The sequence below is a fragment of the Pan troglodytes genome, chromosome 2 (assembly GCF_028858775.2).
Source record: "Pan troglodytes isolate AG18354 chromosome 2, NHGRI_mPanTro3-v2.0_pri, whole genome shotgun sequence".
Classification (NCBI taxonomy): Eukaryota; Metazoa; Chordata; class Mammalia; order Primates; family Hominidae; genus Pan; species Pan troglodytes.
The window spans coordinates 128,805,994-128,833,846 of record NC_086015.1 but is presented as its reverse complement, the minus strand read 5'-3'; the positions used below and the strand labels follow the sequence as shown (position 1 = coordinate 128,833,846).

Here is a 27,853-nt window from a genome sequence, read left to right as displayed (position 1 = left end):
AACCTACTGCCTAAGTTTCAGCTTTCTAGTTAGGAACTCTCAAAATTTTGTTGTGTTTTGTCTACTTTCCTGGTATCTCTGGGTTTGTCTTTATATGAAGTTAATTTAATTTCAGTGGAATTTCGACAGAAAGTGAAATTAAGATGCATGTGTTCAATTCACCAGCTGAACCTGCAACATCCACTGTCTTTTGTATTATTTGTATCATCTTCAAAACTGTCTTTTTAAATGACTATAATAGTCAATTAAATGAAAGTTCCCTACTTCAGTTAGCTAGAACTGTAGTTTAAAATGCAGGTTGTTCTAATTATTTTTTCACATTGCTTTTCCTTCATTCAATTATTTATTTCCTAAGGCTAGATTCTTGGAATGTAAGTACTAGGCTAAATGGGTAAGAACATCTTAGGGCTCTTGAAAAATATTGCCAGATTTTGCTTTCTCAGACGTTTAAACCATTTTGCAGTGCCTCTCCCAACTCTGCTTTAAGTAAAATATTTAATCTTTCTTACACTTACCTGGTTTTAAGTATAAAAAGTTCTCTTATTGGAAATAGTTCTCTTGTGCTTAAGATTAAATATATGTTGCAGTTTTTGCTTCGGTCTGTGATCTCTTTAGTCTGTTCTCAGGGAATGACATTTATTGACTTTTCTCATGTCTTGGTCATTCATCTACAATTTAATTTTAACATAGGAAAGGAGCAAAGGCATGGCTAACATTTACTTTGAGTTATAATGCCATTTCCCTGGTGATACTTTTATCCAGTCTAGAAGTTTGAGGATTTTTTTGAAGTTTCTTCTGACTCTCTTGAATTTATGTTTAGTCTTGGGCAGATTTGAGTGTCCTTTTAAGAATGCTTTTTTGTTGTTGTTGTTAAGACAGGGTCTCACTCTGTTGCTCAGGTACAAGTGCAGTGGCGCAGTCATGGCTCATTGTAGCCTTGACCTCCCAGGCTCAAGTGATCCTCCCACCTCAGCCTCCTGAGCAGCTGGGACCACAGGCACAAGGCACCATGCCCAGCTAATTTTTGTATCTTTTGTAGAGACACGGTTCCACTATGTTGCCTCAGCTGGTTTCGAACTCCTGTGCTGAAACAATCCTCCCAACTTGGCCTCCCAAAGTGCTGTGATTATAGGCATGAGCCACTGCGCCTGGCCAAGAATGCTTATTTTTTAATGTGACTGAATACTTTTTCTTTGTGACTTTGTTTTTAATACCCATCTAGAATGAAATGTTTTCAGAGAGAGAATAGTTGTCTACAGATATGCTACACGTGGATTAAATTTCCCCTCTTTCATTGATTGTTGTTTTAGGTGGTGCTTCCTACATTTATCCTAGAGAAGCGTTCCTTGCTGGAAATGTATGCAGACTTTATGTCTCATCCAGACCTATTTATAGCCATCACTAATGGAGCCACAGCTGAGGACAGAATGATTCGCTTTGTTGAGTACTACCTTACCTCATTTCATGAAGGCCGTAAGGGAGCCATTGCTAAAAAACCATACAATCCTATCATTGGAGAAACATTTCACTGTTCCTGGAAGATGCCAAAAAGCGAGGTAGCATCCAGTGTTTTTAGCAGTTCTTCCACCCAGGGAGTCACAAATCATGCTCCTTTATCGGGGGAGTCTTTGACCCAGGTGGGATCAGACTGTTACACAGTCAGATTTGTTGCTGAGCAGGTTTCTCATCATCCTCCAGTCTCAGGATTTTATGCAGAATGTACAGAGAGGAAGATGTGTGTAAATGCGCATGTCTGGACTAAGAGCAAGTTCTTAGGCATGTCAATAGGCGTGACAATGGTTGGAGAAGGTAAGTAGAAAAATTATTTTTTTATATATATATATATATACACACATATATATATGTATTTTTTTTTTCCAAGCAGGAATGAAAGTTTACTTTAAAAGGCTTTAGAACAGGAAAGAAAGGAAAGTTCGCTTGGAAGAAACCCAAGCAGGCACGTGAAGGTCAAGTGCCTGTTTTATAATTTTTAATATCAAACTACAATCTTAAATTTAGGAACCCCAGATAAATATTAACTCTAAGTTTAAAATATTATGTTACTTTTTCGCTCCAATTTCTAGAGTGTTCCAGAATGCTTCTTGGGGGGATGGGAGGAGTATATCTATAAACTAATGTAAATTCTTTTTTTAAATTATTTTGTTCTGATTTTAAATATTTCTTTTCGTTTGTTTTCTTTTCTTTTTTTTTGAGATGGAGTCTCGCTCTGTCGTCCAGGCTGGAGTGCAATGGTGCTATCTCCGCTCACTGCAAAGTCCGCCTCCCAGGTTCAAGCGATTCTCCTGCCTCAGACTCACGAGTAGCTGGGATTACGGCGCCTGCCACCATGCCACCACACCCAGCTAATTTTTATATTGTTAGTAGAGATGGGGGGTTTCACCATGTTGGTTAGGCTGGTCTCAAACTCCTGACCTCTGATGATCCACCCACCTCAGCCTCCCAAAGTGATGGGATTACAGGCATGAGCCACCGTGCCTGGCGATTTTAAATATTTCTTATCAAATATTTGGAAAACTAGAAAAGTACAAAGCAGAAAATAAAAGCTTCTGTAATGCCTGCATCCATATATATATAAATTTAATATTTTATACTTTTTCTGTGTGTGTATGTTCATACTTTTAGCCTTATAAAATTAGAATTAATAATATATATAGTTTTGAGTCCTGCTTTTTAAATTAAATATATTCATTTTATCATGTCATTGATAAAACATATTTTAATGACTGCATAATATTCTATGAAATAGATTTTCCATCTTGTATTTAAACATTTCCCTTTATTTGGACATTGAGGTTGGTCCCAAATTTTTATTATTATAAAAATCACAAAAAAATCTAGGTAAATCTTTTTTTTTAATTTAATTTAATTTTTTTTTTTTTCACAAACAGGGTCTTGCTCTGTTGCCCAGGCTGAAGTGCAGTGGCATGGTCATAACTAACTGCAGCCTTCACCTACTCGGCTCAAGCCATCCTCCTGCCTCAGCCTCCCAAGTAGCTAGGACTACAGGCATGCACCACCATGCTAGGCTAATTTTTTTAATTTTTATTTTTAGAGACAGGGTCTCAATATGTTGCCCAGGCTGGTCATGAACTCCTGGGCTCAAGTGATCCTTTGGCCTCCACCTCCAGGCATTAGCCTGTAATCTCAGCACTTTAGGAGATGGAGGCCAGAGGTGCTATTCATAGAATATTTAGGTGCTATTCATAGAATATTTAAAAATATATACTGATAAAAGTTAATTCTACTTCATCAGAAGATTATGAAAAAATTATTTTTGGAAATGCAGTGTTTTTTGACCAAGAATATGAAACAAAAACAAAAATCTCCACAGAAATTATTGAAGAGTTAATGAAAATATAGTGATAGAAAAAAAACTACCACTTTTATGTTAAAGGAAAACTCTTATGCAAAGAACACTTTGCTCTGAATGTCATCTTACAGTGTAAGCATGGCATCATTAAGCCAATCTAATATTTTGAGATTGTGTTATAGTCGTTATGAAGAAAATATCCTCTTTTTCAGTTTTCCCCATTTTTAAGTTCTGTTGTAATATGTCTTACCAATTTCCAAATAATATTTCAAGTTAATTACAACTTTTATAACATTAGAAAGTACTCTCTCTCTCTCTTTTTTTTTTTGTTTGGTGTGTGTGTGTGTGTGTGTGTGTGTGTGTGTGTGTGTGTGACACGGTCTAGCTGTGTCGCCCAGGTTGAAGTGCAGTGGGGCCATCTTGGCTCACTGCAATCTCTGCCTCCCAGGCTCAGGCCATCCTCCCACCCCAGCTTCCACAGTAGTTGGGATTACAGGCGTGCGCCACCATGCCCAACCAATTTTTGTATTTTTTGTAAAGATGAGATTTTTGCCATGTTGCCCAAGCTGGTCTCAAACTTGTGAGCTCAAGTGATCCACCCACCTCAGCTTCCCAAAGTTCTGGGATTACAGTTGTGAGCTACTACACCCAGCTGAAATCATTCATATTTTATTAGTTAAAAAAAAAGTTTGCTACCCTCCGTTATAAGCTCCGTAACGTTAGCCTTAAGCACTTCATAGATCAACTTGCTTATTTTATAAGTGAAAAAAAACTGAAGTCTAGAGATGATGAGACATGTCTAAGGTCATAAATGTTAAGGAATAGACACATTTAGAACCATATTCTTTGACACTCTCCCAAAGGACAGTTAATCTTATCAGTTCATGTAACAGTAAGAATCTGGAAATGGTAGCCTCTCACACTGCAAGAAAGGAAGTACTTCAAGAAGTGAAGAAAAGCCCAGCACAGTGGCTCACACCTGTAATCTCAACACTTTGGTGGGCCGAGGTGGAAGGATAGCTTGAACCCAGGAGTTTGAGACCAGACTGGGCAACATAATGAGACCCTATCTCTCCAAAAATTAAAAAAAAAATTAACTGGGCATGTTGGCTTGCTTCTATAATCTCAGGTACTTGGGAGACTGAGGTGGCAGGATCACTTGAGCTCAGGAAATTGAGACAGCAGTGAGCCATGATCGTGCCACTGTACTCCAGCCTGCATGACAGAGGAGAACCTTGTCTCAAATGTAAAATTTTTTAAAAAGAAATGGAGAAAAGCATTCATGTCTTAACCATGCTTTAATTATAAAGGAGGTATGTAAATAATTTTTTATTGTGCTGCTACATATTAATGGAATATATTGGAAATTTAATGGTTATCGATATCCTCAACAGAAAGTAAGTAAAAGTCAGGAATGGGGCTGGGCGTGGTGACTCACGCCTGTAATCCCAGCACTTTGGGAGCCCGAGGTGGGTGGATTAGCTGAGGTCAGGAGTTCGAGACCAGCCTGGCCAACATGGTGAAACCCCGTCTCTACTAAAAATACAAAGAAAGTAGCCAGGCATAGTAGCAGGCACCTGTAATCCCAACTACTTGGGAGACTGAGGCAGGAGAATCGCTTGAACCCGGGAGGCAGAAGTTACAGTGAGCTGAGGTTGTGCCATTGCACTCCAGCCTGGGCATCAAGAGTGAAACTCCATCTCAAAAAAAAAAGACTTAAAATATATACAAGTATGTTGTCTGTCATCTGACAGCTCTTATTATGTATAAATATAGCCAGAACCATGTTTTTTGGGAAATGGCTCAATAAACCTTAATTTATTGTTGCCCTTTGTGAAGACTATTAAGAGCAATACAAAAAAAAAATAGTTGATGTTGCTTTGTGTAGGCTACTTTAGAATCTCATTTTGTCTATTTGCTTATCCTAAAAATTAACTATATTAAAATATTTATCATACACTTGCCCTTATTTGTGAACATTGAGAACTGAGTGCTTAACGAGCATTTATTAAGAGGGAGATGCCATAAAAGTTTGGACTAGTAGTATATATCCACTTCAATATGTGATCTGTTGATGACACAGGTAATGAGTTTAGAAGGTTAGTAATGTAGCTCGAGTATCCTTAGTATCCCTTAATTATCTAGTATACAGTGATTATTTATTAATATAGTCCCCTTTTTATAAAACCTTTTAAACCATCTTTAATTAGCATCACTTAATATGGAACAAGCTCCTTTCTCCATTAGAATAATATTTGTTTGAAAACCACCACTATTATCTCTTCTAGCTTCACCATAAATATTTTATAATTTGGCAAACAAAATTATTATGACCATAGTTTTTATAATCAAACAACATTTTTTCTTTCTTAATATACATAGAATAGAATGAAGAACAATTTTTTCCCATTATACTGTCTTAGATAAATGTCTATGACTTTATAACATTGAATATCTAGTTATTCCCAAACTGTTAAAAAGTTATTCATACTAATGATAAAATTTTAGCATACCATTGTCTTAAACTCTGACTGAAGGCCTTTTTTAAAAAATTATTTTTAGGGGCCGGTCACAGTGGCTCACGCCTGTAATCCCAGCATTTTGGGAGGCCGAAGCAGGTGGATCGCCTCAGGTCAGGAGTTCGAGACCAGCCTGGCCAACATGGTGAAACCCCGTGTCCACTAAAAATACAAAAAAATTAGCTAGGTATGGTGGCGGGCACCTGTAATTCCAGCTACTTGGGAGGCTGAGGCAGGAGAATCGTTCGACCCAGGAGTCAGAGGTTGCAGTGAGCCAAGATCACGCCACTGCACTCCAGCCTGGGCAACAAGCACAAAACTCTGTCTCAAAAAAAAAATTATTTTTAGGAGCATTAGAGAAAACCCTTGAAATGTTTCCACTGTAACATTTACTGGGCTCATGAACCTCAAATTGATGGAAAGGTCATGTCATAGTGAAAGTAAACCTGATTCACTATTGCCTGGTAATGTCAGATATAGTTATAAATGAAGTCAGTTTCATTGAAAGTTAAATGAAGGTTAGGAAAAATAATGATGCTTATTTACTAGACAAGAAAAAAATTAATATGGATTTTTTCATTAGCTGTTTCTTTAAAAAGATGTTAACCACCCTCATGTTTTCACATTCAGGTATTCTTAGTCTGTTGGAGCATGGAGAAGAGTACACATTTTCTCTACCTTGTGCATATGCTCGGTCAATTTTGACTGTTCCTTGGGTAGAACTGGGTGGCAAAGTCAGTGTCAACTGTGCAAAAACTGGATATTCAGCCAGCATCACTTTTCATACCAAGCCATTTTATGGTGGCAAACTGCATCGGTAAGAACATTTTAATGATTATCTAGTTCTTATTCTTCCACTTTGATTTTGTATTACAACTCCTTATTCTTTTTCTGCTCTGTTTTATGTGAAGTTGGATTTGTATTAATGTTTATTTCTTATTTAAAATATTTCATCTTTTAAGGCATTCTGAAAATCATGCTCTATTTTTAAAAGTAGTAACATTAAGATATCTACTCTTAAAAATTTTCCTGATGAAGTAACTAGTGAGCTTTACAGTAGAATTTCTAACAAGTGAACATGCAGTCTCTGGCCCAATTCTGCCTTTAAGGGATACAGATTTGGATCTGGACCTCAGTGAAGGCAGCTATAGCTATAAGTTAGGGTGGAAATATATCTAATCATGAAGAATGGTTCAAGAAGCACAATGATTAAAGCCAGTGTATGTGCTTCATTAGATGCTTAGGTGGAAGCAACTTGCAGTGATAAATTTCCAGATCCAGCACTTCTTATTGTCAATGATATTGATGTATTTTTTTTTTTTTTTTTGTCATTTGTTTTTTTGAGACAGAGTCTCACTCTGTCGCCTAGGCTGGAGTGCAGTGGCACAATCTTGGCTCCTTGCAGCCGCCTCCTGGGTTCAAGCGATTTTTGTGCCTCAGCCTCCCAAGTAGCTGTGATTACAGGCATGTGCCACCATGCCTGGCTGCTTTTTGTATTTTTAGTTGAGATGGGCTTTCACCATGTTGGCCAGGCTGGTCTCAAACTCCTGGCCTTAAGTGATCTGCCTGCCTCAACCTCCCAAAGTGCTGGGAGCCACCACACCTGGCTAATATTGATGTATTTCTTAGTCACATGTGATTTTTTAGTCATGGGTGGATCACCTGAGGTCAGGATTTCGAGACCAGCCTAGCCAACATGGCGAGACTCCGTCTCTACTAAAAATACAAAATTAGCTGAGTATGGTGGCGCATGCCTGTAATCCCAGCTATTCAGGAGGCAAGGCTGGAGGATCACTTGAACCCAGTAGGCAGAGGTTGCAGTGAGCTGAGGTTGCACCACTGCTCTCCAGCCAGGGTGACAAGAGTGAAACTCCGTCTCAAAAAAAAAAGAAAAATTGGCCGAGTGTGGTGGAAGGTGCCTGTAATGCCACAGGAGGCTGAGGCAGGAGAATTGCTTGAACCTGGGAGGCAGAGGTTGCAATGAGCCGTGATTGTGCCACTGTGCTCCAGCGTGGGTGACAGAACAGGACTCTGTCTCAAAAAAAAAAAAAAAAAAAAACACACACACACACACAAAACGAAATAGACTTTCCTATTCTTTTTTTTTTTTTTTAAGAGACAGGATCTCCCTATGTTGCCCAGGCTGGTTTTGTACTCCTGGGCTCAAGCAATCCTTGGCTTCCCAAAGTGCCAAGATTACAGGCATGAGCTGCCATGCTCAGCCAACTTTCTTATTCTTGACACCTTTTCTTCTTTGTGCTTACAAATTATTGTAACTAAGGTCTTCTTCATGTCTTTATTTAATGCCCATGCCTCCTTCCTCAGACATAGCCTAGTTTTTTTAACTGCTCTCTGCAGTTGGGACAGACACATTATCTGCTGTCTGCATTTGTTATAAATATATTATATTCTACCTGTCTTCCCTTACTCCCTGAGTTTCCACATCTATCTCTCATGCAGCCAAGTGAGCCTGCTTAACTATTCCCCATTCTCATGTTCACCTTCTGTTCCCATTTTCCACACTCACTTTAGGATGCCTATATATATAGTGTGTGGTGTAATATCATAAAGATTTTAGGATATGTAGATTACACACACACACACATACATATATATACATATATCTATATACTTTACTGCATACTAGAGATACAGAGAAATAAAAATAAAGACTATCTTTGCCTACAAGAAGCTTTCAGTCTGAGATTATAATCCAGGATACTATTTTTGGAAAGCATTTGTAAGGCTTTTAGGAAAAACTCATATGTAATAGTTAAAGATAAAGTCTGTCATAATACCATAAAGATGGGTAAGGACAATGGTACTGTGAAGATAGGATTAGATGGTTACTATAGCTAAAAAATCAATTTTTAGTTCTGATTCGTCTGTTAAAGCAAATAAAGAAACATGATGCTCAACATACTTCCCAAAGTCTGATGAAGGAAGCATATCACTTTTTCGAGATAGACAAACTGTTTTCCTGGCACTAAATTCTAAAGGGATTTGTTGCATGTGTCCTTACATAGTGATATCGAGTAACATAACAGACAGTGTCTTCTTCAGTAGCTCTCCATAAAATGTAATTATGCTTCATGTGAATTTTTTATATATACCATGAAACCCAAAGCTAACTTTCAGTCAGTAAAATATTTTCTATTTGAAGCTAAGTTAACATAACCAGTGGTTTTCTGGTATCTCAGGGAGCTCTTAGAGACAGGATCTAGAAAATCTAAAAGGCTGATTTGTCAAGTTTTTAAAAAGCAAGAAAGCATATGTTTTATTATTTATCAATTATTCTTACTTTAGAGATGAATGGGACAAGAATGTAAGATTTAGCTCTTTGCTAACTATCTTAAGGGCAGCATATTATGTATTCTATGTCATTTATTGATACAAGATGTACATAGTTGAGATATTGTAGATTTGGTCAAGAAACCTTTTTTTTTCTTTGAAAATAAAATTTTAATTGCATTCTCACCCGCATATAGGGCCATCTCATCTCCATAAGCCTGAGTTGTGGAGAGAGGCAAAGTTTTTATCAAGGAGAAAATTCTGATCTGCTCAAATCCTAGGCAAGTGCTTTGTTGAAATCTTAGATTTCTGTGTTAGAAATATTTTTTAACTTTAAGACAGCCTTTCAATTGCCTCAGTCATAAAGGATCCAGAATTTGACTTGGATTTGGAGAACTTGCCTGATGGTTAAGATATTAGCACCTAGATAGCAACCACAAGAAGCCAGTACCTTAGCCTGTTAAAGGGAATTATTTAATATCTTATTTTTGAATATTTAACTTTGGTTTTGGCAACATTTATATAACTGTTTTTTATAGGATATAATTAACCATTTGGTAAAATTGCTTCTTAAAACCATTCTTGGCCAGGTGCAGTAGCTCACGCCTGTAATCCCAACAGTTTGGGAAGCTGAGGCAGGAGGATCACTTGAGGTCAAGAGTTTGAGACTAGCCTGGTCAACATGGTGAAACCCCGTCTTTACTAAAAATACAAAAAATAGCTGGGCGTGGTGGTGCATGCCTGTAATCCCAGCTACTTGGGAGGCTGAGGCAGGAGACTTGCTTGAGCCTGGGAGGCAGAGATTGCAGTGAGCCAAGATGGCACCATTGCAAGAGTGAAGCTCTGTCTCAAAAAAAAAAAAAAAAAAAATCTTGGTTCATAAGGATGCTCATCAAAAGCAATGGTTAGATGATTAGTACAATTTATTTGAAGTGTTTTCATCATCTCAGTCAATGATAGTCCCAGATAAATTAATAACTCAGTTATTGTCAAATGAGAGATAACAAAGTGGTTATTTTTTTTTTTTAATTTTATTTTTGAGATAGAGTCTCACTCTGTCGCCCAGGCTGGAGTGCAGTGGTGCGATCTCAGCTCACTGCAACCTCCGCCTCCCAGGTTCAAGCTATTCTTCTGCCCCAGCCTCCCAAGTAGCTGGGATTACAGGCACGTGCCACGATGCCCGGCTATTTTTGTATTTTTAGTAGAGACGGGGTTTCGCCATGTTGGCCAGGCTGGTCTTGAACTCCTGACCTCAAGTGATCTGCCCACCTTGGCCTCTCAAAGTGCTGGGATTACAGGTGTTTGAGCCACTGTGCCCACCCAAAATGGTTGCTTTGAGACAAAGCTTTGCAGGGGACGAGGATATATCAAATTGACATATTCCAATGAAACTAGAGCTTTTGATCACAGCTTTAACTTCTTGTCTACTATTGATGGTCACATTTAAAAATTTACTTAAAACAAGTAAATAAGTGTTTTTATAAATATTATCTAAAATATCTTACTAGGCTGGGCGCGGTGGCTCATGCCTGTAATCTCAGTACTTTGGGAGGCCGAGTCCAGTGGATCAACTGAGGTCAGGAGTTCAAGACCAGCCTGGGCAACATGGTGAAACTGTGTCTTTACTAAAAATACAAACATTAGCTGGGCATGGTGGCACGCACCTGTAATCCCAGGTACTTTGGAGGCCAAGACACGAGAATTGCTTGAACCTGGGAGGTGGAGGTTGCAGTGAGCCGATATTGCACCACTGCACTCCAGCCTGGGCAACAGAGTGAGACTCTGTCTCAAAAAAAAAAAACAAAAAATCTTACTAGCCCCAGGAGGGAAAGGTATTGGTTTTATAGATGAGAAAATTGAGACTCTTTAAGACCCTCAACAGAACTGGTCTATCTGATTCAGTAACCATTTCCTTTCTACTCTTAACCAGACAGCTTTTAAAGAATTATCAAGTATTTCAGAATTTCGCTAAGATTAAGAATCACTTTCGGCTGGGTGCAGTGGCTCATGCCTGTAATCTCAGCACTTTGGGAGGCCAAAACAGGCAGATCACCTGAAGTTGGGAGTTCGAGGCCAACCTGACCAACATGGAGAAACCCTGTCTCTAATAAAAATACAAAATTAGGCTGGGCGTGGTGGCTCACGCCTGTAATCCCAGAACTTTGTCAGGCCGAGGCGGGTAGATCACAAGATCAGGAGATCGAGACCATCCTGGCTAACACAGTGAAACCCCATCTCTACTAAAAATACAAAAAAAGTTAACCGGGTGTAGTAGCAGGCGCCTGTAGTCCCAGCTACTCGGGAAGCTGAGGCAGGAGAATGGCGTGAACCCGGGAGGCGGGGCTTGCAGTGAGCTGAGATCGTGCCACTGCACTCCAGCCTGGGCGACAAAGTGAGGCTACGTCTCAAAAAAAAAAAAAAATACAAAATTAGCAGGACATGGTGGCACATGCCTATAATCCCAGCTACTCGGGAGGCTGAGGCAGGAGTATCGCTTGAACCTGGGAGGCAGAGGTTGCGGTGAGCCGAGATCGTGCCGAGCCGAGATCGCGCCGAGCCGAGATCGCACCATTGCACTCCACAAGAACGGAACTGCATCTCAAAAAAAAAAAAAGAAAAAGAATCGCTTTCCATAACCTAACTTCTTTTGCTTTGTGTTAATCATTGGCGTAACTTTTTAAATATACCTTTCTTACGGTAGTTTGGTACAAGCTTTTACTTTTAAATTCCTAAGCTCTGCCTTTGTATCTTCTGTTTATGCAGGAAGTCTGTTTCTGTTACATGCTGCTGCATGTAAGCAGAATGACAGATTTGAATCGGAGCAGAATTTTATTTCTTCGGGTTATTTTCTCAATTTCCCTTTGTCCTGTAAAATAGTTCTCTGAAGTACCTAACTTTTATTTGTATATCATAGCTACAAAATAATGGTAATGTCAGACCTCAGGTCAAGTTGTTTTAAGGAAATTTGTACCTAGAAGTATTGGGAAGAACCGGACTTTGGAGTCCTTTAGACATGTATTCAAATCCTGACTCTATTATTTACTAACTGCAAGATTTGGGGGCCGGGTACGGTGGCTCACACCTCTAATCCCAGCACTTTGGGAAGCTGAGGTGGGAGGATCGCTTGAACCCAGGAGTTTAATACCATCCTGGGCAACATAGTGAGACCCACTCTGTACAAGAATAAAAATTAAAAAGTTAGCTGAGCATGATGGCACATGCCTGTAGTTCCAGCTACTCAGGAGGTTGAGGCGGGTGGATGGCTTGATCCTAAGTGGTCAAGGCTGCATTAAGTCATGATTTCACCACTGAAGTCCAGCCTGGGTGACGGAGCAGGACTTTGTCTCCAAAAAAAATAATACAGGAAGAGATTCGGGGCACCTTACCTAAATTTTTGAGCCTTAGTTTCTTCATCTACAGAAATGGGATAGTCACAAGGCTTGACAAATAATTTATGTGAAATGCCCAGCATATTTTAAATGTTCAAAAAATGTTAACTCCCCCTCCATGCACACATTGGCACCCTTTTGTGTGTGTATGCTTTTGCTCACCCTTATGCTATGTAGTGATAATATAATTGAGGTTTTGTTTTCTCATTCATTAATTCAGGCAACAGTTATTAAGCACTTACTGTTTATCAGGCATTCTGCTAAGTGCTATCTGGGGCTATAGAGATGAGACCCATTCCATGCCTGTTAAAGAGCTTACAGTCTTGGGGAGGGGCAAGGATGGCAAACCAATAATAACATTACTGTGTGATCAGTTCCCTAAGGACATACAATGGAAGTAAAGAGCTCAGGCCATTAATGACACCTGTTTTTGTAAATTAAATTTTATTGGAACACAGCCATGCCCATTCATGTACTTGTTTCTGTCTGCTTTCATGCTACAGTGACAAAGTTAAGTAGTTTCAATAGAGATGGTCTGGCCTGAGAATCCTGAGATAGGTACTTTCTGGCTCTTTATGGAAGAAGTGTGATGATTGCCTTACACTGTTGTGAAGAATTGTTATAAGCAAAGTGATGAGGCCTTCCTCCTCCTCATGCTCCTTTGCAAGTTCCTCATGGCCTACCTGTAGTATATGTGATTCCTGTCCCCTGCCCCACTTCTCTTCGTGCTGTTTTTGCTGTGTAGCTGCTCTAAACAATACGGACCCTGTAATACCCAGCAGTCATGAGCAGGGCCCTAAGATTGTCCATTGGAAAGCCTTATGGGAGATAACAGTAACTTGAGAGATGCGCTATGGTAGTAAAAGAAAGATCAAGTGAGGAACTGATTATCTTAGAATATCATTCTGGGTGTATGTGGATGGGAAACAGACTAAATAAATGTTCAGTGTCACTTCCTCATATCCTGTTTGATAGAGATAAATTTTCAAGTAAGGGAAGGATGTTGGCAAGTGGGATCAGAGAGGAAGCATGCAATGACATCACAAGAAACATTCACACTGGCAAGAAACCAGGGCAGTTATTTAAGTGTGTATGCTTTGAGGCATAACCCAGAATTCCCATTCCTGCTGTAATCAAGTTGACTGATAGTCGTAGTGTTCTTTGTGTCCAGTGAGCTACAACTATACAACTACTCTTTTTTTTTTTTTTTTTTTTTTTTTTGAGACAGAGCCATCCTCTGTCGCCCAGGCTGGAGTGCAATAGTGCAATCTTGGCTCACTGCAACCTCTGCCTCCTGGGTTCAAGCAATTCTCATGCCTCAACCTCCTGAGTAGCTGAGACTACAGGCCTGTGCCACTACGCCCAGCTAATTTTTTGTATTTTTAGTAGGTAAAATTACTCTTAACTCTTGATTGTGAATGTTTGATTTGCTCTTAGATTCCAGAGATCTGGTTTATAAATAATTTGCTTATTGGGCTCCTTACACCTCTGCCTTGAGCTGAGTTCGCAGACCACTCGCTGCAAAACTGAAACTGGACTCCCTGAATTCTACTTTGTCCTTCTTGTTCCCTTAGCTTATGCTGGACAGATGCTACTTGGGATTCCTGAACTGTCACTTGAACCTCTAGGCTTTGGTCTTTTGGATTTCCTTTTGAATCTAGATAAGCCATATTCTCTTGTACACTGATTAGACCCTAACCTTTGCCTATCATTCCCTAAGTTCTGAACCTCTGTCTAATCTGACCCTGTTGTTATCTGTGTCCTAGAGTGAACATAAAATACCTCACTAAAAATAATTACAGTCCAGGCGCAGTGGCTCACGCCTGTAATCCCAGCACTTTGGGAGGCCGAGGCACGCAGATCACCTGAGGTTGGAGTTCAAGACCAGCCTGGCCAACATGGCAAAACCCCATCTCTACTAAAAATACAAAAATTAGCTGGGCATGATGACGCATACCTGTAATCCCAGCTACTCCAGCTACTTGGGAGGCTGAAGCAGGAGAGTCACTTAACCCAGGAGGCAGAGGTTGCAGTGAGCCAAGATCACACCACTGCACTCCAGCCTAGGCAACAGAGCAAGACTCTGTCTCAAAAATAATAACAATAATAACAATTACACCTGTTCCGATTCCTAGCCTGTTCCTATTGATGTATTTGTGCTGCATCAATACAGCTATCTGCTGATAAACAGCCATATATATAGCTATTTTATATATATATATATGGCTGTGGTGACTCTTCATTAAACTTCAATAGCAGTAGTGTTTAAGGTCTCTCTGAGTTCTGTGGTGATAATGATAGTTTTTGTAGACCAGTGCTCTTTTAATTTTTCTCTTTTGGCAAGAGAATTTTAAACATTTTAATGTATTATTTTATGTTTTTCTACCTCTTATTGGTTTGTGTGGTTTCTAAATTTAAAATTAGGCTTATGTAGTTTAGTACGGGATTGATGTATCCAGAACTTCAAATGTAGGGATGCCAAATATTTCGATAAGTAAAATTAACTAGTAAAAAAAAGTTAAATAGATTGTAATGTTGTAACACTTTTAGACTAATAAATATTGATTTTTTCATATTTCTATTTAGTTTTAATATTATAGTTTTGTTTGTAGCAAGCATTTTAAAGATAACATTTTGACATTAATGATAATGAAGTCTCTGATTTGACTCCTGGCCTTTTTTCTAAAGATTAAAATTGATATTATTTGAACAAATTATGAAGGAAGCTGTCTTAGGACATACAAAGAATCTAACTTTGGCACTGACATATTGAAGTGAGGTATATAACTAATTTCAACAGGATTCACAGGCTGTGTTCTTGGGTTTCAGATCTAAGAAACAAACATGATATCACTTATTAGAGCATATCTTTCTTTTCTGTCTGCTTCTAGGGTTACAGCTGAAGTAAAGCACAACATCACCAACACTGTGGTATGCAGAGTGCAAGGGGAATGGAATAGTGTTCTTGAGTTCACATATAGCAATGGAGAGACAAAGTATGTGGACTTGACTAAATTGGCAGTGATGAAGAAAAGAGTGAGACCTCTGGAGAAGCAGGATCCATTTGAATCCAGGTATGTCATCCTTGCATCTATCCAGGAAAGAGTCAGATGCTCTGCATCTTAATCTAAGCCTTTTCACTAACTGGTGACCTTGGCCAAGTCACTTCACAGGTTGCATCAGCTTTGTAAATTGAAAGCATTAGTCTGATCTGTTGTTAAACCCCTTGCCAGCTGTGAGATTCTTTGATATACAGTCACATTTTAGTAAAAACCAAACATTGTAAATGGAGCAAAAATATTAAAAACATTTACTGTCAAAGAATTACTGTGTGTATCATAAAAACTTTATCATAAAAAATTTTGTTATATTATTAACAAAAAGTCAGGCACCCCAATACAAAAACTGGGCAAAGGATGTAAAGAGGTGGTGCAAAAATATCGGAACATCTTAAATGGTCAACCAAGGAAATGAAAAATTGTTTAGGGTAATTAGAATTCAGAGGTACAAATTAATAAGACAAATTAGTTTTTAAAATAATACTTCTTTGGGGAAAAGGTGTGAGCAAATGGGCATTTTCATGCTGCTGATTAGATGTTAAACCAGTGCAATCTTTGTAGAGGTTATTTTGGCAGTATGTGTCATAGACCTTGAAAAATAAAGTGGATCTATACGTGTTAATAAGGGACAGCTTCCAAAATGTGTTGACAGTGGTTGCTTCTGGAAAAGAGTACTGGGATCTGGAATAGGAAAGAGACTTAATTTTTACAAGATTCCTATTTGTACTGTTTAAATTTTATGTCATGAGGGACATAAAATGTCCCTCTATCAATTAAAAATAGAAAAAAAATATACAGGGAACCACTAAACATCTTACATTAAGATCACATAAATAGAACCAAACAATTTCTAACTAGGTGTGAAAAGGGATTAAATGTCCACAATCAAACATTCAGAGTGGGTCAAAAAATACAGCAATAATGAATTTTTAAAGAATTCTTACAGGGATTTATCCTAAGGAGAGGGTCTCAAAGTTTGCTTTGCAGACCCCTGTTGGGTCCTTGAGACCTTTTCAGGGCATCTGCAAGTTCACAATTTTTTTATAACAATACAGAGATATTATTTACCATTTTTCACTCTGTGGGCTCTTATGATGGTGCAAAAGGAATGCTGTGGATAGCACTGGTGGGCCTTAGGACTAATCTAGGCAGTGGCACCAAACGTCACAAGCAGTCATTATATTCTTCGCTGCCATGTACTCGCATGCCCCTTTCTCTTAAGATGTCCTTGAAAAAGCAATACAAATTATTAGTTTTTTTAAAATCTGGATTACTGAGTACATGTCTTTTTTTTTTTTTTTTTTTTTTTTTTTTTTTTTTTTTTTTGAGACAGGGTCTCACTCTGTCACCCAGGCTGGAGTGTGGTCGGGCGATCTCGGCTCCCTGCAACTTCCACCTCCTGGGTTCAAGTGATCCTCCTGCCTCAGCCTCCTGAGTAGCTGGGACTGCAGGCATCGGCCACCATGCCTGGCTAATTTTTTGTATTTGTAGTAGAGACGGGGTTTCACCATGTTGGCCAGGCTGGTCGTGAACTTCTGACCTCAAGTGATCCTGCCACCTCAGCCTCCCAAAGTGCTGGGATTACAGGCGTGAGCCACCGTGCCTGGCCGAGTACATGTCTTATTAGTATTCTGTATGACAAATTGGGAATATAAATAAGTATTTGTGCTGGCTACCGAAGAAATATAGTAGTTATCTGGAGGAAGAGCACTTATAAAATTTTTTGAGTTACAAGCAGAATTAATCACTTTGTTCATGAAATACCATGTTTACTTAAAAGAATGATTGATAGACAAACTATGGTTCTTCTAATTTCAATGTTAAGTAGACATTTTTCTTGTAAATGAAAGACGTGAATGTGATACTTAAAGAAAAACAATTGATGGTATGTTACTAATAATAAAATTTGAGCTTCAAGGCAAAATTAGAATTTTAGAAAATTGTATCTGCCACCATGAACTTGAAAACTTCCCAATTAGTTTTCTGGTGAACTTGGTGCTTATATTATTGAACGTGATTTTTTAAAATATTGTATAGTATGTCAACATCTGGAAGATCTGCATAACTCAATGAACCAGTATTTTTCAAATGACTAATGCATGATATTACAGAATCATGCATGGATTAAATGATCCATTCAGGATGCACATTAGACCAGTGGATTTCCATATAAGTTATTTGAAAAAATATTGACATTCTTAAATTTTCCACATTGCAACTAGCCTTTTTAAAATTACCAGTTGTCGAGTTTTGAAACAGTATGAAAGAATTGAATTATTTGAAAAATCTGTAAAAAATATTTCTTCTCTTTTTCAAACTGTATCTGTGTGAGGCCAGAATTTTTTTTTTTTTTTTTTTTGAGATGGACTCTCACTCTGTCACCTAAGTTGGAGTGCAGTGGCATGATCTCGGCTCACTGCAACCTCTGCCTCCTGGGCTCAAGCGATTCTCATGCCTCAGCCTCCCAAGTAGCTGGGATTACAGGTGCACACCACCACACCGAACTGATTTTTTTGTATTTTTAATAGAGATGGGGTTTCACCATGTTGGTCAGGCTGGTCTTGAACTCCTGATCTCAGGTGATCTGCCCACGTCAGCCTCCCAAAGTGCTGGAATTACAGGCTTGAGCCACCATGCCCGGCCCAGATTTTTCCTATATATACTTTAAATCAATATATCACCACAGATTGAATGTATGGGCAGATAAAGAGATGCTTCTGGGCTGGTGTGGTGGCTCACGCCTATAATCCCAGCATGTTGGAAGGCCAAGGCGGGTGTGTCATTTGAGGTCAGGAGTTCAAGACCAGCCTGGCCAACATGGTGAAACCCCATCTCTACTAAAAATACAAAAATCAGCCAGGCATCTCTACTAAAAATACAAAAATCACCTGGCGTGGTGGCGTGCACCTGTAGTCTCAGCTACTTGGGAGGCTGAGGCATGAGAATCACTTGAACCCAGGAGGTGGAGGTTGCAGTGAGCCGCCGTTGCACCACTGCACTCTAGCCTGGGTGACAGAGCCAGACTGTCTCAAAAAAAAAAAAAAAAAGATGTTTCTGAATTTTATTTGCTAAAATTTTGTAATGAATTTTATAGTTTCTATATACATGAGGGATATTGCTCTGTTCTTTAGGGGAAGGTTTTGAATTACAAATTACGTATGTTTAATATATAGGGCTGTTAAGGTTTTCTGTTTCTTCAGTGAGCTTTGGTAGTTTGTCTTTCAAGGAATTGGTTCATTTCAGCTAATGTGTCAAATTTATTGTCATATAGTTCCTAATATTACCTTATTTTTTTATCTGTGTAGGATCTGTAGTGATATCCCCATACTTATTCCTTATATTTGTAATATCTTTTTTCTCATCAGTGTGACTAAAACTTTATTAATTTTATGCAAAAAACCAGATTTTGGCTTCACTGATTTAATCTATGTTTGTTTTCTTTCTCATTGAATTTTGCTCTTTTATAAAATCTCTTTTTTTCTCCTTACATTGTAAATAATTTGCTTTTTTTTTTTTTTTTTTTTTCTAATTTCTTACAATGGAAGCTTAGGTTAGGGGTCAGCAAACTTTTTCTGTAAAAGGCCAATTAATATTTTAGCCTTAGTGGACCAAATAGCCTCTCCCACAGCTACTCAACTCTGCCCTTATAGCATGAAACATCCATAGACAATAAGTCAATGATGAGACATTGTTAAATTGCAATAAAAAATTATTTACAAAAATGGGCTGTGGGCCATAGTTTGATCCCTGGTTTAGCTCATCAATATTTTTTTCCTAAATGTTTAATGCTGTAAATTTTCCTCTGAGGACTGCTTTATTTCTATCTGATGACTTTTTATGTGTTTTCATTTCGAAATATTTTCTTATTTCCTTTGTGGTTTTTTTTTTCTTTAACTCATGAACTTATTTACAAATGTGTTGATGATTTCTAAATGTTTAGAGATTTTCCAGCTAGCTTTCCATTATTTATTTCTAATTTAGTTTCATTTTGGTCAAAGAATATACTTTGTATGATTTTAATTATTTAGGTTTGTTTAATGACTCTGAATATGTTCTGTCTTGGTAAATGTTTCTTTTTTTTTTTTAAGACAAAGTAGTGTCTTACTCTGTCGCCCAGGCTGGAGTGCAGTGATGCAGTCTCGGCTCACTGCAACCTCCACCTCCCTGGTTCAAGCGATTCTCATGCCTCAGCCTCCTGAGTAGCTGGGACTACAGGCGTGTGCCACCACACCCAGCTAATTTTTTTATATTTTTAATAGAGATGGGGTTTCACCATGTTGGCCAGGCTGGTCTCAAACTCCTGACCTCAAGTGATCCACTCACGTCGGCCTCCCAAAGTGCTAGAATTATTCATGAGCCACCGCACCTGGCCTTGGTAAATGTTTCATGTGCCCTTGACACGAATGTGTATTAAGCCCAAGAGTTTGAGACCAGCCTGGGTAACATGGCGAAACTCTGTCTCCACAAAAAATATAAAAATTAGTTGGATGTGATGGCATGTGCCTGTAATCCCAGCTACTCAGGAGGCTGAGGTGAGTGTGTTCTATAAACCTCAGGTCAAATGAGTTGACAGTATTTTTCTAGTCTTCTGTAGTCTTACAGATTTTCTGTGTATTTATTCTATCAGTTGAGTTTAGTTATTAAGATTGGTTATTAAAATTACCAATTACAATTGAATATTTCACTTTGTAGTTCTGCAAGTTGTTACTTCATTTTATTAGAAGTTCTGTTATTAGGGCAGGCATTTATATTTAGGATTGTTATGTCTTGATGTTTCTGTTTTTGTTTTAATGTCTTTCGTTATTTATGGAGAATTCCTTTTAAATTCATTTTTATGTTTGAGCCATCTCATGTATCATATTTTTTTAAAAGGAAATTTGATACTTGATTTTCAGAAATGTGTTAGGAAACCTTTTGGAGCCATTAAGATACATATGTAGCCTTAATTCTTTAAACTATAAGACCTTTGGCATACTATCCAGCACTTTGGGAGGCCGAGGTGGGCGGGTCATTTGAGGTCAGGAGTTCGAGACCAGCCTGGCCAACATGATGAAACCATGTCTGTACTCAAAATACAAAAATTAGCCGGGCATGGTGGTGCACGCCTGTAGTCCCAGCTACTCAAGAAAATGAGGCAGGAGAATTGCTTGAGTCCGGGACGCAGAGGTTGCAGTGAGCTGAGATGGTGCCACTGCACACTCCAGCCTGGGTGACAGTGAGACCCTGTCTCAAAAAAAGAAAAAAGAGAAGAGACGAGAACAGAAGAGAAAGAGGGAGGGAGGGAGCGAGAAGGGAGGGAGGGAAGGGGAGGAAGAGAAGGAAGGGGGGAAGAAAGAAAGGAAGAAAGAAAGAAAAAACAGATGTTTAGTAACTTTCTCGAGTAGTACAGTCATTACCATAAATAAGTTTTAGAATATTTTCATCCTACCGTAAGATCTCTCATGTTCATTTACAGTTAATCCCCATTACCCCCAGCCCAGAGAACCACTAACTTTCTGTCTCTATAAATTTGCCTTTTCTGGATATTTCATATAAATCATACAATGTGTGATCTCTTATGCCTGGCTTATTTCCTTAGTATAACGTTTTTGAGGTTCATCCATGAAGTATTAATTGCATGTATCAGTGGTTCATTGCTTTTTATTGCTGAATAGTATTGCACTATATGGATATATCACATTTTGCCTATCCATTTACCAGTTGGGGGCAATGATGAATAATACTGCTGTGAACATTCTCCTACAAGTCTTTGTATGGACATTTATTTTCATTTTTCTTGGGTAAATACCCAGGAGTGGAATTGCTGGGTTTATGGTAGTTTTATGTTTAACTTACTACATTTTTTTCACATGTATATCCAGTTGTCCCAGCACCATTTGTTCAACAAACAGTTCTTTCCCTAAAGAAGTGTTGTGGCAGTTTTTTTGGGTTTTTTTTTGCTTGAGATTTGTTAAGCTTCCCTCTCCCTGTGCGTGGCCTAGAAACACTCTGGACAGTGAGTTAGAGCACTCATAGGACTCCCCTCATTTGTTTCCTTTCTCAAGGATCACTGCCCTGCACTGCCTTTTGCTCAGTATCTGAAAACCACTATTGTATTATATGTTGCCTGGTTTCCTGGTTGATGAAGGCAGGAAAATAAATGTGTTCCCCATTATTTCATCATGTCCAGAAGCACAGTTAGTCTTGCTTACATTTCAACTTTGAAAATTTACTTCTCTTTTTACTCGTTAATTTCTAAGTTTTCTAAAAACAAAAAATCTTCCTTTTATAACCTGGAAAAATACAAATTATTTTTAATTTAAAAAGAAGCAGAAGGAGCAGCATCCTGGACATAACCATCAGCAGCACAGTATCATTATTCTTGGAATTCATAAGCATGACATTGTAGATGTGATTTAGGAAATGTTATTTTATAAAATTATTGTTATTTTGAGGGTATTGATTCTATTTAATTATCTCTTTTAAAGAATGCTTGTAAAATGTGTGGTTTTTGGATTTCAGGCGATTGTGGAAAAATGTGACAGACTCGCTGAGAGAATCTGAAATTGATAAGGCCACCGAGCATAAGCATACCCTGGAAGAACGTCAGAGGACTGAAGAAAGGCATCGTACTGAAACAGGCACACCTTGGAAAACCAAATATTTTATTAAAGAGGTATGCTGTACATGTGTTCAAGATAAAAATGTATCTACTTGGTTGAGAACTTTAGCTTACTAGGCTTTGTTGAATTGCTATCACTTATACATGTTTATCTTTAAAAGTAGTATGGCTGTATATAAATACCAACTGTTTTTGAGACCAGCCTGGGTAACCTATAGCAAGACTCTGTCTCAAAAAAAAAGGCAGATATACCAGGAACAGATTCTAAGAAAGAAGAGTTTCTAAGTGAGAACATCTATATATCATTAAAAATGAGCTAGGGGGTGGCCGGGCTCGGTGGCTCATGCCTGTAATCCCAGTACTTTGGGAGGCCGAGGCAGGCGGATCACCTGAGGTCAGGAGTTCGAGACCAGCCTGACCAACATGGAGAAACCCTGTCTCTACTAAAAATACAACATTAGCCAGGTGTGGTGGTACATGCCTGTAATCCCAGCTACTCGGGAGGCTGAGACAGGAGAATTGCTTGAACCCAGGAGGCGGAGGTTGCAGTGAGCCAAGATTGCGCCATTGCACTCCAGCCTGGGCAACAAGAGTGAAACTCTGTCTCCAAAAAAAAAAAACAAAGAAAAAATGAGCTGGGGGGCCTGGCGCGGTGGCTCACGTCTGTAATCCCAGCACTTTGGGAGGCCGAGGCGGGCGGATCATGAGGTCAGGAGTTTCAGACCAGCCTGGCCAACATGGTGAAACCCCCATCTCTACTAAAAATACAAAAATTAGCCGGGTATGGTGGCACGTGCCTGTAATCCCAGCTACTCGGGAGGCTGAGACAGGAGAATTGCTTGAACCAGGGAGGCGGAGGTTGCAGTGAGCAAAGATTGTGCCACTGCACTCCAGCCTGGCTGACAGAGCAAGACTCCATCTTGGGGGAAAAAAAAAAAAAAGGAAAGAAAAAAATGAGTTCTGGGGTGCCAGGGGAGACAGGGAGAACAGTTAGTACCTTCCCGATCATTTCTCTGTACTCCACCTGCTGCCCATAACTCTGTGAGTGAGGCTCAATCTGTAGCATCTTAGCGAAATTGGCAAAATTGCTACAAATGGTTCTTGCAAAATTAAATGTTCATGGGTCACAAACTAGATCCTCCCATACCATGCCTTCTCACCTAAATCCTAGCTAAACCACAGGCATTGTTTGATGTCTTAATCACAAAGACTTTATTCCTTCACAAAAACTTGTTTTTGAATGTGAAAATAGAATTCCATTTCAGTGAAGGTGTTGCTTCTAGTTTTGGTTACTGATTTTGATAATATTAGAGGGATGATTCTTTATCTTTTTATTTGTTTCAGGGAGATGGCTGGGTTTATCATAAACCACTTTGGAAAATAATTCCAACAACACAACCAGCAGAGTGACACATACTATCTAAAACTCGACCAAATGAGGTTCTTCTCTGTTTACCCTAAATCCTCCCAGAATGGAGTCATTGCACTGAGTGACCTGCTTCCTGATTGCGCAGACTGAAACTAGCTAAACCTGAATGTACCTACTAGGGCACCATAATACTGCAGCAAGACCAAAGTGGTAAAGAAACACAGTGGACCTCTTACCAACCTGTTCATGTGATGTGAGCAATACCATCTTAAAACTTGTTACCTGAATCAGTAGATGAATCTTTTATCCAGTTCTTGCTCCTAAAGTTAAGTTTGAATCCCCTATTTTTGCACAGGGGCAGCAGATACACACAACAATGAGAACTCAGTGACTTTGATTTCTTTGTAGTGAAAAGTGAAGTCTGTGTTTCAGAGTTTGTGTCTTTCTTTCTGTCCATAACTGAAGTATTCACTACTCTTGTAAACCAACCAAGAGGAGGAGAAAGATGACCCAGAAGTGGATTCAGCCATTGTGCCTGAAATCAGTGTTTAAAAAAAAAAAAAATCAACCAGGTTGTGGTAACAAGGCATTCTATTTCTTCAAAAAGACTGTATGCCTGTGTCTGAGGAACTTACCCATTATCCACCTCTGTTGGAACTCTCTTTTAAAAAGTACATTTATAGATTGATCAGAATTATAACCATGGAGAATTTTTTCTTCTGAGCATTTTAATATACTTGAAAACAACATTGACTTGAAAAATTTCAGAACATTTTTCAGTACCTAGTTTTATTAAATATTACACTTGAGAGACACTTTTTAAAAATGTGTTAATGTCAATATGATGAGATTTTAGCCTTTCTCCAGAACTAAGGCATTAAAGAAAATAGCAAATATTAAAAAATAAAACTGTTACTTTTTTCCTTCTTTCTTTTCACCTTTAGGTTAATATCCAGTATTATGTGTTATCCCTTTGGATAAGTATGCTTTATTTTACCTCTGTTAAAAATTAAAATAAATGATTCTATTCATATTTGTCAGTAATTCAAAACTTATATGTGTAACTGAACGCGCATGTAAGGTACGGTTTTATTTATTTTTTTTTTTTTTTGAGGAAATTTAAATGCTAAAGAAACAACGAAATGAAAAGGTATCAGGAAAAAAAGATCAGGAAGTTGTATTCAGGTACAAATCTTTTTTTAAATAAGTATTTTGTTGAGGTTGAAGAATTGCTGGCAATTAAAAGAATAGAGCTAATTATGGCTTTCATCATTCATTCATGTATTTATTGAGCACCTACTTATTATGGTGCTCAACACTTGTTACTGCAAGCTACCTTAATTTCCCAAGAGTGGTGCCTTACTCTGTTTTTTCTGATATGGTCTTCCAATCAGTGTGTGTAACATACCTGTTGTTTATCAGCCATTGTAGGTGGCTGTGTCTGTTGCATCATCATAAGAAGTTTAAGCTTTGTGCTCTGATAAATTGTGTTCTGTTAAAGAGGTTAGTAGGATGAAAACAGCAAAACAATAATTTTTTCAACAAATTGTAAATTATAAGAAAAAGAGTTGGTTTGTGTACAACAATTTTAATGATTCCCTTGTTCATTTTTGCTGTGAAATGCACTGAAAAAAATCCTCAAAATGAGTTATAGTTCCTGTGTTGGGAAAATTGACAAATAATAAAACTAGAGAACAAACAATAATGCTTCTGTCTCTTTTATGAATGGAGAGAGAAAGTTTATATTCAGTAGAGTTATTGCCCTGTTCATTTGAGAGGGGCATGGATTTTCTGTTTAAGTCCTTCAGGAATCTTCAGCTAGGTGGTAAATTTAATAAGAGTTTCTAAAAATTGAAATGTTTAACTTTTAAATATTCTGGAGATAGAAGAAGAATATAAAATGAAACCAGGCTGATCTGCATGCAGTGGCATTTACAACTAACTGATCACAACCAATTATAGATTCCTTATTTTGTTTATTGTGAGGCAGAGTCCGACTCTGTCACCCAGGATGGAGTACAGTGCATAGCTCACTGCAGTCTTGACCTCCCAGGCTAAACCAATCATTCCACTTCACCCTCCCAAGTAGCTGAGACCACAGGCACACACCACCACAACCAGCCGATTGTTGTACTGTTTGTATAGACTGGATCTCACTATGTTGCCCAGACTGGTCTTGAATTCCTGAGCTCAAGCAGTCCTCCCACCTCAGCCTCCCAAAGTACTGGGATTACAGGCGTGAGGTACCTCGCCCAGCCCCAGTTACAGATTTCTTTGTTCCTTCTCTGCTCCCACTGCTTAACTTGATTAGCCTTTAAAAAAGAAATAAATAAAAATTTTTAAAAATAAAATGAAACCAGAGATTTTTGTTTCATTTGAATTGTTTGAGTGCTGTGTCCGCTTTCACACTGCTGATAAAGACATGCCCAAGACTGGGAAGAAAAAGAGGTTTAATTGGACTTACAAAGTTCCACACGGCTGGGGAGGCCTCAGAATCATGGTAGGAGGCGAAAGGCACTTCTTACATGGTGGCAGCAAGAGAAAATGAGGAAGATGCAAAAGTGGAAACCCCTGATAAAACCGTCAGATCTCGTAAGACTTATTCACGAGAACAGTATGGGGAAAACTGCCCCCATGATTCAAATTACCTCCCACAACATGTGGGAATTGTGGAGTGGAAGTACAATTCAAGATGATATTTGGGTGGGGATACAGAGCCAAACCATGTCAAGTGCCCATTTGTTTCTTTGGATTGTTGAGCCATTTTAAGAATTACTGAAATATTAGTTTTAAAGTTATTATGGAAAGTAATACATTTATGAGTAATGAAATCTCCCCCACATTATTGGGTTGAACTCTTTGACAAGAATGAATTGTTTCTGTGTAGAAAGAGGTAGACATGGGAGACTTTTCATTTTGTTCTGTACTAAGAAAAATTCTTCTGCCTTGGGATCCTGTTGATCTGTGACCTTACCCCCAACCCTGTGCTCTCTGAAACATGTGCTGTATCCACTCAGGGTTGAATGGATTAAGGGCGGTGCAAGATGTGCTTTGTTAAACAGATGCTTGAAGGCAACATGTTCGTTAAGAGTCATCACCACTCCTTAATCTCAAGTACCCAGGGACACAAACACTGCGGAAGGCCGCAGGGTCCTCTGCCTAGGAAAACCAGAGAACTTTGTTCACTTGTTTATCTGCTGACCTTCCCTCCACTATTGTCCTGTGACCCTGCCAAATCCCCCTCTGCGAGAAACACCCAAGAATGATCAATAAAAAAGAAAAAAAAAAAAAAAAAAATGAATGAATTGTTATGCTTCGGGCTGACTGTTTTACCTTCTCCCTATCTAATTGCCTTCCCACTGCAGGGCCCAGAGAGTAAGGAAGGAGCAACATCTGCTTCCAGAAGCTGCAGCTTACACACCTCACGAGAGCTAGAGGCTTTTTCTATTTTGATTTTTTTTGTCTACGCCTTGGTACTATTTGGCTAGGGAAACAAGTCTTTGTGGAAGTTGTGCCATATTTGTATCTCTTTCATTTGGGCCAGAATTTTAAATGTACACTTCCTTCTGGTGGTTAGTGATTGTGTTAAGAAGTCCAAGACTGCTAGGCATCGTGGCTGATGCCTGTAATCCCAGCACTTTGGGAGGCTGAGGCGTGCAGATCAGGAGGTCAGGAGTTCGAGACCAGCCTGGCCAACATGGTGAAACCCTGTCTCTACTAAAGATAACAAAAAATTAGCCAGGCATGGTGGCTCATGCCTGTAATCCCAGCTACTCAAGAGGTGAAGCAGGAGAATCACTTGAACGCGGGAGGCAGAGGTTGCAGTGAGTCGAGATTGCACCACTGCACTTCAGCCTGGGCAACAGGGCAAGACTCCATCTCAAAAAAAAAAAAGTAGTCCAGAAGTCCAGGGTGGCCGGCCACAGTGGCTCATGCCTATAATTCCAAAACTTTGGGAGGCCGAGGTGGGTGGTTCACCTGAGGTCAGGAGTTCGAGACCAGCCAGAGCAACATGGCAAAACCCCATCTCTACTAAAAATACAAAAATTAGCCAGGCATGGTGGCGTACGCCTGTTAGTCCCAGCTACTCGAGAGGCTGAGGCAAGAGAATCACTTGAACCCAGGAGGCAGAGGTTACAGTGAGCTAAGATTGTGCTACTGCTCTCCAGCCTGGGCGACACAGTGAGACTCCATCTCAAAAAAAAAAAAAGTCCAAGACTGAAAGTAACAAAAAGAGAGTGTTCCAGCCATATATTTGGGCTTTTAATTTTTTTTCTCATGGTGATGACACTAT

General features: G+C 38.9%; 1 protein-coding gene across 2 annotated transcripts in view; it reads left to right on the top strand.

Annotated features, from left to right (window-relative positions):
* Positions 1-25,261, top strand: part of OSBPL11 (oxysterol binding protein like 11) — a 69,023-nt gene extending 43,762 nt beyond the window's left edge. For both annotated transcript variants that reach the window (XM_009446343.5, XM_063807072.1), the window contains exons 10-14: positions 1,311-1,809; positions 6,481-6,667; positions 15,422-15,604; positions 22,091-22,244; positions 23,535-25,261. In XM_009446343.5, the coding sequence (XP_009444618.1) occupies positions 1,311-1,809; positions 6,481-6,667; positions 15,422-15,604; positions 22,091-22,244; positions 23,535-23,600 (1,089 nt within the window). In that variant the 3' untranslated portion in view covers positions 23,601-25,261. The remainder of the gene's footprint in view (positions 1-1,310; positions 1,810-6,480; positions 6,668-15,421; positions 15,605-22,090; positions 22,245-23,534) is intronic.
* Positions 25,262-27,853: the final 2,592 nt, after the last annotated feature.